Source organism: Corvus cornix, chromosome 3, assembly GCF_000738735.6.
Source record: "Corvus cornix cornix isolate S_Up_H32 chromosome 3, ASM73873v5, whole genome shotgun sequence".
NCBI classification, from domain to species: Eukaryota; Metazoa; Chordata; class Aves; order Passeriformes; family Corvidae; genus Corvus; species Corvus cornix.
In genome coordinates, this window is record NC_047056.1 from 48,290,192 (window position 1) to 48,304,738 (window position 14,547).

The window sequence follows — 14,547 nt, forward strand, 5'->3', positions numbered from 1 at the left end:
TTTTACAATGCCATAAACTGAACCACTACTGAACCTAGAGACACTCAGTAGGTTGCATAATACAATACTGTCATATTGGTTATACTGAGTACATTTCACAATATTTTCATTTTGTTTGGATGCTATGAAAGATTCTACACAAAGTATATTCTTTGTGATATACAGGATGTATATTAATAGGAAAAGAACTTCAGTGTTAAGGCCAGTTGGTCTAGTATCATAAAAATACAAGTAATAGTAAAAAACCAACAAACAGTGACAGCTTCACAGTCATTCATTCATTCAATGGTAACTCTCTATATATTCACACACACTTAAAGAGCATCAGAATATTCATTTCAACTTCAAATATAGTCTAAAATCATAACACAATTTTATGGCTGCCACTGCTGAATAGGCCCTGATACAAAAACCTCACTATTTTCAATCAGGTTAATGTAACAGGTATTTCACTGAATAATTCATGATGGATTAAAATAATTCTAAATTAGCAGAAATTATTTGTATCACAGCACATTAGAGCTAGAATGTGTGTGTCTGATTTCTAAGGATATTTTGCAAAGTTCTCACATATGCATCCTGGTAGACTGGCAAAGGCAAAATGCCCCTTTTAGTTATTCTGCCCCATCCTCTCCCTTCCAGCATCTGTTGGAACCCATTTATCTTCTCTGTCACTTGATTGTGCCTTTTAACTTATTGCAGTTCTTCAGATTATCATCTTTGCAGCAAGACAGTTTCCTGAAAGTAAGTTTCTCCTTCACGTTACTGAGGGTAACTTGGCACTGCCACTATTGTGATACTGATCCTAAGATGAGCTATTTTATACGTTCCTGTTTCTATTTCCACCAGTGTACTATTAAATTTACTATTCCACTTCCATATTCAAAAACCAGTAACCAAAAATAGCTACTTGGTAGCTGATCTTGGTAACTCAGAAAGAATCATGACAGCTTCTCTATAACTTCCTTTAAAACCCTAATGTTTTCATCTGAGGAATTACATTTTAAAAGCATGGTCTTCACAGGACTAAATTTTACATTTCTGGTCATAACAAGGTGCAGTTGAGACAGAAATCAAGATGTTTCATAAATATGATTAAATAAATTATTTTTTCCCATAAAGCATTTGAATTTCATATTATACATTATTCTAAAGCATCATGTTTGGAAACTCCATAGTTCAAAATAGTGGAGATGAGCAGATGAAATATAATGCTATTTTGGGCTTTAGCAAAGCAATAATGCAGTATTTCAGCATATTGTCTTTGCCTCAGGTTCTCAATATGCTCAAATAGGGAAACTCAGGTTTACAGAAGATTTATTGTTTAGGAGTCTTCATAGAAGAACTGAAGACTTTAGTATCTTACATATCTTATGTATAGTAGCGTCCATTGAGAGTACAGCAGCAGACTTGTTTGCTTATAAACATCTGTTTCATTTAAGCAAACTTGTAATTCTTATGAAGAATTAATTTCAAAATTGAAACACATAGCTACAACGAATAATTCAAAATAGTACACAAATAAACTGGAAATCATTTGATTAAGAAATGAGGTGTATAGAAAACAGGAAAACAAATGAAGATTATCGAAGAAGATGGCATGGCAATAGCCTCTAAAATCTATTACATATAAGAAGTGTAATGGAGGCAGGCAGAAGATACTTAATTTTTGTTTAAAGTTACCTGAGCACTACAGGGACCATTGCTGAAAGTATGTCTAAGCATTATGTACCTCATTCAACTGTACTTATTGGTTTTGAACAGTAAAGTTAAACAGCACTTCAAAATCAAATGTCAATCCACTGGCCGAGAGTACATTCAGATGACAAAACCTTCATTCCAGTTTTGTTCTAGTTTTTAGCAGCCCATCCACAATTTCATCAAATCATAAAAAATGCCAGTAACAAATGGCCAATAGTGTCTGATGGTAACTCTTTTGAGTACTGAGTCTGGCAGACCTCTAACTTCTGAAAGTCTGGAAATGAAGCATGAAAGAGGATGTCTGGATAACCTAACTGCCCTCTGGAGTGAACCTGAAGTTTTAACACTACATCAGAGGGAGATGATGGCAGACTACTGCTAAAATCTCAAGCTGAAGGATCTCTAAGTCCATTTGTAAATCAATACTTCCTTAGTGGGACAGCACATCCAAGGAAACTGGACTATTTCTGTATCATTAAGAAAAAAAACCCCACAAAACATAAGCCACAACTACTAACTGATATCACAGGATCACTGGAGGCTGAATGCTCCTGGAAGAGGCTGGAAGACACCTCTGGAGATCATTTAGCTCAATCCAGTGGCTAAAAGCAGGTGTAGTTAGGGCAGGCTCCTCACAGCCAGATCCAGTTGGGTTTTAATAATCTCCAAGGATGAAGAATCCAAAACCACTCTCTGGGCAGTGATTGACACATTGAGAGTAAAAATGAAACAATTATTAAAAAAAAAAAAAAAGCAACCAAAACCAAAAGAACAGTAAAATCAAACAAACAAAAAGACAAAACAAACAAAAAGAAAAAAGAAAGGAGAAAGAAAAGAAAAGAAAAGAAAAGAAAAGAAAAGAAAAGAAAAGAAAAGAAAAGAAAGAAAAGAAAAGAAAAGAAAAGAAAAGAAAAGAAAAGAAAAGAAAAGAAAAGAAAAGAGAAAAGAAAAAAGAAAAAAGAAAAGGAAAAGAAAAGAAAACCCCCTAAACTGAACAACCATGCACTCCAAATCACCTTTTCTAATGCTTAAACTTATTTCCTATATTTCAGTTTCTGCTTATTGCCTCTTGTCTTGTCACTGGCCACTGCTGAAAAGAGATTGGCTGCAATTTCTTTCTTGCCTCTTCTCCCAATATTTACATGGTGCCAGATTTGGGCATGCAGTAGATTCAGAATGTTAGTTTTCTGGACTACAGAAGGTCACTTTTAACTGATGTCAGCTGGATTTTTGTTAGGTACCATCACTAGTTTCAAAGTACTTAGAGAAAGTACATGGATTTTAGCATACTTATGAAAGGTGACCTTTAAACACACACTGGTTTTTATCACTAAGAACTGAGCTGACAAGACTGCAGTGTAATGAATGGTAATAAAATAAAATAAAATAAAATAAAATAAAATTACATTTAAAAAATAAAATAAAATAAAATAGCCTGACTTTGAGCAAATAGGCTTCTCAGATTCAACTGTTCAGCCAAAAGTGTCTAAAGTGTTTGCTGTAGTTTTCAAATACATTTGTTACAAATGAAATTTTGTTTAAATTCAAGTGTTACTGAGAGTTTTAACTTCTTCTCAGTATTTAAGTTGCTATGGTAAAGAACTGACAAAGTATAATGGGCATTTATATCTTCTGTTGCAACTTTCCAAGTCTGGGGCAAGTGGCTCTTACTTCAGTGTCTCCTATTTCCATGAGTATCATTTCAAGCTGTAGCAGAGTGAAAAATTGAGAGTTTTTCTTAAGGATAAATATTACATCATTTATTAAAGAGTCTTTTACCTGGTGCTCTGGGGCTCCTATGATGGATAAGAAACCAATAAAATGTGTGCTTCTGCTCAAAGGACTGAGGCTCAGGATGGTGCATTTAGACCACAAGGCCCAGTGCAATCTGTGAATTATCTACCATGCCTCATGGTCTGAGCATCACTTTCCTAACAGCCAAATTTTTGAACTGTAAGATCAAACAAATAGTTGCAAGATATTGAAAGTAAAATATATTTCAATTCTTGAGGACAAGGCAAGTATATGCATACAAATTTTCAGCTGAAAAGCTACTTCACTATCCATGAAACTCTTTACGTAGTTATAATACAAGACCAAAAGGCAGATGAAAAAAATGGGGCTGGAGATCTTATTTCAATCAATAATTTCAGTAACTTTCCTCAGTGTTGAGGGCCAAGGATTTCTGTTCATTGCTCAAAAATGTAGCTGATTTCACTCAATGTCAAAGCAATTAGAGATTAATGAAAAGAGCAGGAAAAAATAGTGTTTTCTGTGATTATCAAAAGTTTCTGTAAGACTGAATAAAATTATCAAATACAGCATACAATACTTACAGTAGGAGCTCGGAAGTGATTGATTACCCCAGAAACTAAAAACTGGGATGACTGCATTGCCCTTTCCAATGACACTTGTAATTTCCTTCTCATTATCTAGGACTTGTAGTTTAATGAACACATCTGAATTAGACGTTTGTACCTGCAATGTAGCAGTATGTGGTGCTGTGACTTTTACAAAATACCTAAAGAGGAAGAAAAAAATTATAGCAGTATAACCAACTATACCTGATCATTCTTTTTTAGGAAAGTACCTAAATGTTGTGCTGAACTGGAAGCAGACAATTAAAATTGAGTTCTGAATCAACTGTTTTCCTGGAATAGGATGGGCTACGCTTCCTGTAGTGAAGTTTAGTGCAGTGAATCAACAAACAAAGCAACTTCTGCTGCTGAAAAAAAGGGGTGGTCTAGCTATTTTTTTTCCACTACCTTATCAAATGTCCAAATAGGCATTTAACCTCCTACTGTACTTTTATTTGTTGAATAACATTAGCCACATTAGGGAACTGTATAATTAAAAAAGTACCTGAGGAAAAAAAAATAATTATTTGCTTTCAAAAGGGTGGAGATATCTCCTTTGATAGCAGCAGCTGCTTTGGTCAGCTTAAAAGACTGTGACATTAAAAACCTGTAAAATAAGAGTTTGAGGACAAAATTTAAATAATTGTTGTGACCCATTGCTTTATGTATTATATGCTTTTTGTCCATAAATTCCAATTGTTATGACTAATGTCACCAAACAAGCAAAGAAAAAAATCCATCACCCTGACTTCAGCACATTTGGAGCTAAAAATATGTAACTATCTTAAAATAATATTTTTTAAAGAATGGTAACATCAGAAGGGAGAAAAGAATGAAAATCATCAAGAAAGAGAGTTTTACAAAATTTCAGTGCATTTGTTATATTTCCATTACATGCTTTCTTCATTTATACTGAAAGTGATTCCTTCTCTTAAAGAGACCTCTATCTCAAGAATAATCCATTGGTTTGAAATATTGAAAAAAGCCTTCAGGAATCAATGTAAAATATTTTAGAATTAACCTTCAAAATATACACATTTAATCAGCTCTAAGCACAGGGCCTGTTGTAGTGCAGTGTGTAGTTCTTTGTGTAAAAACTTCAGTATAGCAATTTAGTAATGGTCAGTTCTGAACTCAGAAGGGATTTTAATGAACTTTAATCAATAAAAAGGGATTAATAAAAACCAACTCACATTTTTATTAAACGTATTCTCCTAAAAGAATCAGCATGCTAAAATAAAACATACACAAATTTTTCTGCCAATACTGCAAGATGGAAATTAGTCTCATATATCAGGAAAAAAATGTTTTATTCCTGTAATAATTAAAGCTTTATCTCCATAGTTGAGAAAAAAATCAAATTTTATGTCTCTTCTGCACCTGCAAAATCTTGATTTTAATACATATTTAATCCCCAGAAGTACTGTGGAATTTCAGTAATTGGCATATGGAGAAGATTGATCTTATAGAAATGCAAAATATTGAATTTTGATTTTAAAGCTAAAGTTTGTGTACTTCACACCTGTTCTTCATTAAGCAGTGGCAATATTTCACAAAATAACACTTTCACTAATCAAATGTTAAATTTCATAGCCCATAAAATTCTGATACTTGCATCAATATTCTCCTCTTCTAAGAAAGAGGAAAGAACACACTTTTCTGGAAGGGATGACTCATATAAGAACCAGAATTTGTTCATTCTTCTCTCAGTATTTACCTAAACAGTAGAAACTCATCGTTGGGGATGTAATACTCCTTAAATTGTTTAGTAGAATAGATATTATTTACAGCCTCACGAGAGAGAAATGGAAGTGGACTCTGGGAACTGATGAAGCGGAGCTTCCATTTTCCAGCTGCCACAGGTTGGTCACCAGTGTGTGCTTCAGCCACAAAAGTGTATCCTTTCTGAAAAGGGAAAACAAGCCATTTTTATGTGGCAATAACACTACTCAAAATGCACTCCATGACTACGGGCAATACACTTTTTGTCCATTACACTTATTAATATAATAAGATGTCCTTCATCAGCAAGAATATTACAACTCCAGTCTATTCTAATCTATGAAGCGTCTCTAATTTTAGCAATTTTTATTTTGCAGAAAGTTACATAGCAAGTTAAATACAATTTCATCTAACTGCAAAGCTGGCAGGTGTTTTTAGGGGCAGACACAACCAATGCCCTGCAGTCACTTTCTAACCAAATTATTTGATGATCTAAAATGCTCCTTCATGCTTAGGCAGTGCGAAAGTAGAGGTGGATGAGTTTGCTGCATGGAAACTTAGAGATGAGATTACTTTGGTCTTCAAATCTGAGGTTAAATTAACATTTACCCTAATTCAATAATGCCATTGCAGGTAAAGCATGAAATTCCAAGATACTATTCTTATTTTTGTGAAGGTATTGATTTAAGAAAAAATATTTCTAGTTTTAGAAAATGCAAGTAAAAAAACCCACAAAATGTAACACACAATTAATAAGGCTGGTGCAGATTTAGGTGCTCTTTATGAATCCTGAGAATAGGAATATAAGGAGCCAGGATATAACACAAAAAGTTTCAAACTTTGATAGATTTATATTTGTGAAAATGAAGGTAATATGAATGTGATTACTTGAAAGGCAGGGGCAGGGAAAAGGGATATAAGGAGTGCAATGGCCACTTGTAATGTTACAGGGGAACTCAGAATTAAGTCCCTTCTTCATGTACTCTGAATAGTCCTACTAACTCTCTATTTCAAACATTAAAATGTCATGTTCCACCCAAGAAATAGTCCAAATGAAAATTCTTTGAAAGGTTTTAGCTCTTTTAGTCCTCTTCTAAATTCAGTTTAAAGAAACCAGCATTTACCAGCAAAAACAGCTTTGTTGAAAAATCCTTATAATAAATAGGGTTGTGATTTTAGGAGTGTCCAATAATGCAGGGCTGGGACTCCAGGAATACTGAATATTTAGAATGAAAGTAAAATAAATTATTAATTATTTCAATTTGTGCAATTGTAGCTGTAAGGCACTTTATAATCTTTAATCACCACAAGGTAACAGCAATCACTCAGAGTAACCATTCAGGAGAACTCATTTAAACATCTAGTTAAGCATAGAGTCACAGGCCCCTCTGTTCTTATCAAGTACACCTGGAAACTGAGAAGGATTTAGCCAGATATTCAACTGCTTTCTGACAGCATGGGGTGCATGAAAAGAACAATTTCTCTTGTATACCTATTTATAATGTTATATAATCTTAATGCTCACTATAAATATCCAGAAAATTTAGACTTAGGACCAAAAGTTTGAGTGAGCACTTTCTGAGTACTACGAGCAATTAGCACAATAACTGAATTTTGTGTCTGGTAGGAAGATCAAGTCACTACTAAGAAATAAGAAAATAGATCTCAACAACCCCCAAAAAATTTATGTCTCTTTCTTAAAAAACCTTCCAGAAGTTTCACTACTTACTTTGATATCTTTTTACAATTCACTGTCTCTAGAATCAGAAAGATTTGCTTTCTAATATACCACCCAAACTAGCTTTATGGCAAAGTAAGATGATTCCCTTATGTCCTTCTATTACTAGTCAAGACAAATAACTGAGCAGTGTCCTTGCTCAAACAGACTTCTATTTTCTAGACTAAACATGGTGGTAGTGATGATTTCTTAAACTTATCTATGTAGGTCAGCTGCAGCTCGAGTGCTTATCTCTGTCCTTTTCTACAATCAGTTCAAAAGACTTGTGAATAATAAAAAGCATAGAATTAAAAAAAGACCACCAAGAACTAAACCAAATTCAACTGTATCTAGCAGTGGAAAGAAAACACCACAAAATAAGAAAATTTAATGCAACCCCAAAACATCCAAATGCTAAGCAAGTAGCCAGTTTCTATTTAGGCTGTAATGTCTGCAAAAAGAAGACAGACTTTAGTGCTAGTGTGCAGATTTAATCTTTATTGTCAATCATTCTGAAATGAACTTTAGTGTGTTCCAGGAGTGTCTCTGCAGCAGTGAAACAGTATCTGTTGACAGGACTCCTTTTTAGCTCTGTTGTAAACTGCTGAGTCATAGTTTTGAAGCAGAACTGGTAGGTGTATTTTTTTTAAAAAAGGGACTTTTTATGTAATAATACTGACATTTAAGAATTCAGGCATACTGTATAATTTCTTGCTTGATGTATTACATTGGTGACTGTTTTTTACAAAATACTGTAATAAAGAAATGTAACAGATTAAAATAATACCATTGTATTCTGTGTTTGCTAATTGCAAAATGTCTTGTCAAAGTATCAACAGAGCTTTCAGAAGCTTGTGCAGGTCCACTGAAACAATAATCAACTATTAAGAAATAGGAAGAAGACAAGCTAAACTGTAGAGTATAAGGTTATATTCTTACTGAGGAACTCAGGAGCTCATTGATTGAGAAATGAAATAAGAACAAGTAGAAAAATACAGCATGCCTGCACAACTGTGTTTTAGTACTCTAAAATCACTCTTTACTGCTATTAGCCACATTTAATATTACAAAATATAAACCATTAGTTTAGCAAACAATAACAGAAATGTTGCTTTAGGAGGGGACTTCTTCAATAGGGAAGAACAGGAATCCAATATAAGGGCCATTTTCATTACTAATTGACAATCATTGAGGCTACTGTGCTGTACCCATGGGAAGAAAGGATGGACACTTATCATTCCTTGTTCAAAATTTTTATGGCCACAAGTTAAACATTGGTTCAAAGTTTACTGTGCTCACTCACTGTTACACATGATAAAAGAGAAAAAAACCCATAATAATAGCAGCTGGAAAGACGACAGAGGAGAGAATAATCAAAAGTTCAGTAATAAATATTTAGCACAGAAGCAGGTCAGTGATGGTCTCTGTTTGAATTTGCTGATAAATAAGGGTGTACTTTTAAGTAGAACACTAAGAAACAGATAAAAATCTCCACAGAATCTGGGCACTTGTTATTATTTTTAAAATTATACTTTTCACAACAACTTCTTGCATTTACCTTATTTTTGGGATAAACATGAGGTGTGACTTTGAAAAAGGCATGTGGCATTTCCTCCTGTGTGTCATTATCAAGAACATGAAGTCTACAGGAAGGGATAGTGGTAAACACCTTTGTCAATACAAGCATGTCTTCTGGGACAATAAATATTTCTCTAAAAAAATATTTAAATTATATCAAAATTATTTTCACAAATAAAAGGGTATGTGCAGCACAAATCAAAAATACTGTCATGGTTTAAGTCCAGCCAGCAATTAAGTACAATGCAGCTGCTCACTCACTCCCCACACCCAACCCACCCGAGGGAAAGAATCAGAAAGAAAATATAAATTTCATGTGTTAAGAACAGTTTAACAATTCAAACAAAATATACTAACAAATATACTAATAATATTAATATTTTTAATGATAAGGAGAGGGAGAGAGAGTAACAGGACCCAACAGAAGAAAGTGATGCACAATACAATTGGTCGCCACCCACTGACCAATGCCCAGCCTGCTCCTCAGCAGTGATTAGCCCCCTTCCAGGCAATTCTCCCCCAGTTTATATACTGAACATGACATTCTGTGGTATGGAGCATCCCTTTGGCCACTTCAGGACAGCTGTCCTGGCTGTGCTTCTCCCAGATTTTTGTCCACCTCCTCACTGGCAGAGCATAAGACACTGAAGTCCTTGACCTGGGGTAAGCACTCAACAACCAAAACATCTGTGTGTTATCAACATTATTCCCACACTGAATCCAAATACACAGCACTGTACCAGCTACTAACAAGAAAATGAAGAAGAAATGAAGAAGAAAACGAAATTTGTTCCTGCCAAAGCCAGAACAAGTATACATCAGAATTTAAGGAAAGCAGACAGATAAGAAGTAAGATTTTAAGCAGGTTAGTGTAAAAACACAGTGTATCAATACTACTTCCCCATAGGAGTTGTATAGGGCTCTGTGAAACTCACCTGAAAACCAGAAACCATGCATTTGGTGGTTGATCAGCATATGTTACTGCATAGTCAGTGAAATATGTCTTACACCATTCATCTTCATAACAAGGAAACTTTTCAACTGAATTACAGTTTCTTTTAAACATTTCTCTGGAAAGCAGAAAACAAAGACTTAAATCTAATCAGGATGGCATTTATATATATGCTGACTTTTACTTATGCTGATCATGAAGCATAAGTACTTTGTACATGAATGTAAAACAACAACATAAAATGTGTTACTAATGTTTCTCTAGTAGCTGTTCACTCTTAAATAAAAAAAAAGAATAATGGAGGGATCAGCTCTTTCAGACCTCATGGCAAATATATGCACATATTTCTGTTCATCAGTCTACCCATGACTATGGCTGCTTCTAATACCCCAAAATGTTATGGCTTCTACAAAACTTTACCTCTTTCTTTTTCTTTTTTTTTTTTTTTTAAATAAATATCAGTTAGCATAACTGAGTTGTCGTCTTAAAGCTGTGGAATCATTAGGAGATGAAAATGCCCTTATTTAGTTTTAAAACTTTTGGGAACAACAAAGGAATAAAAGCAAAACTTATTGGCCAAGGCGCTAGATTGTTATGTTAAATGGAAATCTGTCAGCTGCTAAAAAAACATTAAGCACGAGTACATTAGCATGATTTTAACACTCAAATGTATCCCTCAGGACAATGCCTATGAACCCCGTAAGTTTCAAAAGTCTGAAGGCAGACTGAAAACTGCATCTCATCCTTGCTGAGGTAGAGATGCTGCAAATCTAAAATGCATGGCTAATACTTAAAACAAGGCTGTGGTTGCAAAGTCCTGATCCCATCAATGTACACAGATTTTACAGGATTAGAAACACTAAAAAGTGATATAAAATTATACCTGGTGTGAGTGTTGCTCAAATTGCTGCTTATAAGGAGTGAGGATTTATATCCACAGGCAGTAATTATTGTCAGTTTGCACTCCTCATCTTTGGAAGAATTGATTTACTGCTAGATCAGTTGTGTGAACACTTGCACAGAGATTTTTGAAGGACTTAATGGAAATATGGGATCCCCAAAGGGTGTCATGCTTGCAAATGATTTAATGAACACTGTTGAAATTAGAATAGCTGTCTTTTCAAAAGCTGTAATAAAATACCAGGGAGAGAATCTACCTAGAAATACATCTACTTGCCTTCAAGCAAATGCAACAAAAAAGTCCCCATATGAGATAATAAACTGGTTACAGTTAAATAGTATAGCTATCTCCTTTCTTATGTTAACCACAATTCCTTAACAGATAGCACAAATCAAAAAGTTTCTTTAAAACAACTGGTTAACTGTTTAACTAAGGAATCAGTATCAGATCTATCCTTATGGAACAGCCTACCAAACACTAAAAAAATTAAACACAGGGAAAAGGTAATATTCTATCTCAAACTGTAGGAAAAAATCTGTAACATACCTAAAAATTAGATTTTACTCACGTAGAGTACACGGAATAAAGCATAGCATATATTTGGTAAAAACATTTCATCCCTTCCATCAGGGTTTTGTAATTTTGACACTAATAATACCCTTACTATGTTTATTTTGTGAAATAGGAGTTTATGACAATTGCCTGCAATAAAATAGTTTATTGCATGATTACCTTAACAACGTTACAGCACACTGTTCAAAATTTAACTCAATCACAGTCCATAGGTTTTTCAAAGTTTCTTCAACTTCAGTGTTTTCTTTAGTACCTAGAGATAATAAAATAAGTTAGAAATTATAACATCCAATTTTTTTATTGTTCTAAATTACACCTGCCAAATACTTTTGAAAAATGCCACTTGCACAAGTAAATTGCCTTATTTATTTGGAGTTTTACAGAAGTCTCACTGAGCTGAAAACTGTTTTCTCCTTTGACAGAGTATATTCCATTCATCATCATCTTTGTACTTTTCAGCACTCCTACAACTGCAAAAATGATGCGATCAATATTTTCTCCAGTTTACAGTTTTTTTTACTGTAACATGTTGTAGTGATATGTGGCAGCCTCTGGCCTCAGAGAATAGGCTATTTAACTCCCAGCAACTTTCATCTGCAGATACCAGGAAGGGGTAGGGATGTACCTAAACTATCTGTGTAGCTAAAAGGAAAAGAATTGGACAGCTCCAATGGGTAATTCATCCCACCCATGTTGGGTAACTCAGATAACAGGATGTGTTGTCATCTCAAGGTGTGTAATTCTATACACAGAATACAGATGAAGACTAGACAGTTTGATTTTTAAGTTTTCAGTAGTACAACACAAATCTTGGTTTATTCCAACAAATAAACTTTTAAAAATAAATGCCATTTTTTCTAACTTGAGTATGTACGGATTCAAGTCACAATCTTTGGATCTCAGCCTAAAGATCCTGTTACTATCAAATTCCTTTTCTCATGTGGGTACTTAAAGATTATAGCAAAGTCTTTTTTTCATCTGATCTTTCTGACATTACAAGCTAACCTGTAAGTACAAGGCATATATTTAATCCTGATCCTTACAACTCTACTCAGAATTTTGCGGCTGTTATCTATCTTTCTCCCTGTACTGTGGACACTGCACTTGGACACAGTATTCCAGCTGAGATAACAGAATTGCTGAATAGGAAATGTGCTACAAGTCTTGAACTGCTATGCAAGATTTCTCTATCTATATGCATAAGAATGAAGGATAGTGTCAGCACAGTATCTTTGGAGGACAGCATCAGACTTCAATACTGCGTGTGCTCCACTGATTACCCATTATGATGCTTAGGTTCTTTTATGATTTCCTTTACATTTCCAGAAAAAAACCCTAACATTTAGCCCAGCTCTCACCTAAATCTACATTAATGTAAATTCTGGTTTAGTATCTATGCAAATCTAGGGAGGGTGTATCTTTCACACACTTTTAGTATCATATGTTCTAACTAAGTGGTTAGGTGTACTTAATAGAACTCTAAGTTCTATTTCATTAGTTTCAGTTACTTTTACCTAGATGTTAATTAGTAAAAAACTCTTTAGAGTGAAGATTTGAATAAGATGAAGTATGAAACATTTTTTAAAGGCATTTTTTAATGACACACCTGGTTCTCTGCTTTTCAGTATTTTCCTAATATAGGTCCCTCTCCAGATGGCTTGAAGTTTGACAGCTGCTGCTGCTTCTTCAGATGTAGGAGTTTGGTTCTCCCAACTACTAAGGGATTTCTCCTCACTGCTCTCTGAAGGAATGGGAGAATGAGCAACATCAACAAAGCTGCCTTTAATGAATTTAAAAAGAAAAAAAAACCCCAAATAAACACAAAATAGCAAGAGAGTTATTTTAAGCTTAAAATTTTTATGATGAAAATATTACTCTTGAATTTTTTTTATCATGATAAAAGCAGAGAAAATATACTGTGTAATTACACAAAGTCAAAATGTAAGCTATTTTGCTAATTCCAAACACCAAATAATTTAATTTTTCTCTTCATGAACAGCTATTGCAGGACACATTTTAGAATCATGTTTCCTACTGTAATTTCAAAATATTCTTCCAAACATGAACCAAGAGGATTTGATACACTGAAGTCTGACTCTGTACACAGTTTAAAAGAGCTTCACAAGATTTTAAGTACTTCTGTCTCTCAATCTGATTATTTTATTAAATAATAATTTAAACACCAGAGTTGTTTGAAACATTTTGTTTAGCCTTGGCAAAGGAGCCATGGAATAAGGGTAAGATCTATGATAAAGGGAGAGTTCATTTATCTGACTGACTTTCTGTTACCAAAGAGTTTTGAAGTGGAACATAATTAGTAGGTTCTGAGAGGTTAGCAATGAGCTCTTTGAAGGCATTCTTGCCTAAAGTTAGCATCCTGGGAGCCATCAGCACCAGGACTTAGGGAAGGGTGTGGGGAGCAACACTCCAAGAGGCCAGTGCCTGGGGGTAGTTTGGAACTACACACATATGAAACCAATGGGACCAAGACAGCATGATAGGAAGGAAGAAGTGCTGCAAAAGGAAGTACCAACAAACAAAAAGGAGAAGAGGAATCTGCTTGAAAAATGTAGACAACACTGCAGGCAAACAAACTATCTTAAGCTACTGCTTTCATCAGCCAGATCACACATTTCAATCTAATCACTTTTACTCAATATTGCTAAATCTGGCTGTGTTCTCAAACCATCATTTCTTATCACTATTGCATTTGCAAATGCTAGAAAGCTTCTTTAATACTTGGGGGCTGAAAGATTACACAAGCCCACTTCAATATAAACCAGATTAGAACTCAACAATATGAATGGCACAACCACTTTTATAAAAGAGAAGCATATAATCAATCACAAAATAATACAGACTGGAGGGGACCCCTGAAGGTCATCTGGTCTGATCCCACATCCAAAGTGGGATGAATTTAGAATAGGTTGCTCATGTTCTTGAGTAAATGTCCAGTCCATTATTTAATACTTCCATAATCATGGAGACCATAATTTAATTTTCTTTTCCAATTTTTGATTAGCCTTATGGTGAAAAATGGCTTCCT

The 14,547-nt window shown here is 34.4% G+C and overlaps 1 protein-coding gene across 1 annotated transcript in view; it reads right to left on the reverse strand.

Annotated features, from left to right (window-relative positions):
• ADGB (androglobin) overlaps positions 1–14,547 on the reverse strand; it is a 112,852-nt gene that overhangs the window by 20,873 nt on the left and 77,432 nt on the right. The window contains exons 21-26 of the mRNA XM_039568850.1: positions 13,108–13,242; positions 11,661–11,754; positions 10,011–10,145; positions 9,056–9,209; positions 5,776–5,963; positions 4,038–4,222 (exon numbers count right to left, since the gene is read on the reverse strand). Coding sequence (XP_039424784.1) covers positions 4,038–4,222; positions 5,776–5,963; positions 9,056–9,209; positions 10,011–10,145; positions 11,661–11,754; positions 13,108–13,242 — 891 coding nt within the window. The remainder of the gene's footprint in view (positions 1–4,037; positions 4,223–5,775; positions 5,964–9,055; positions 9,210–10,010; positions 10,146–11,660; positions 11,755–13,107; positions 13,243–14,547) is intronic.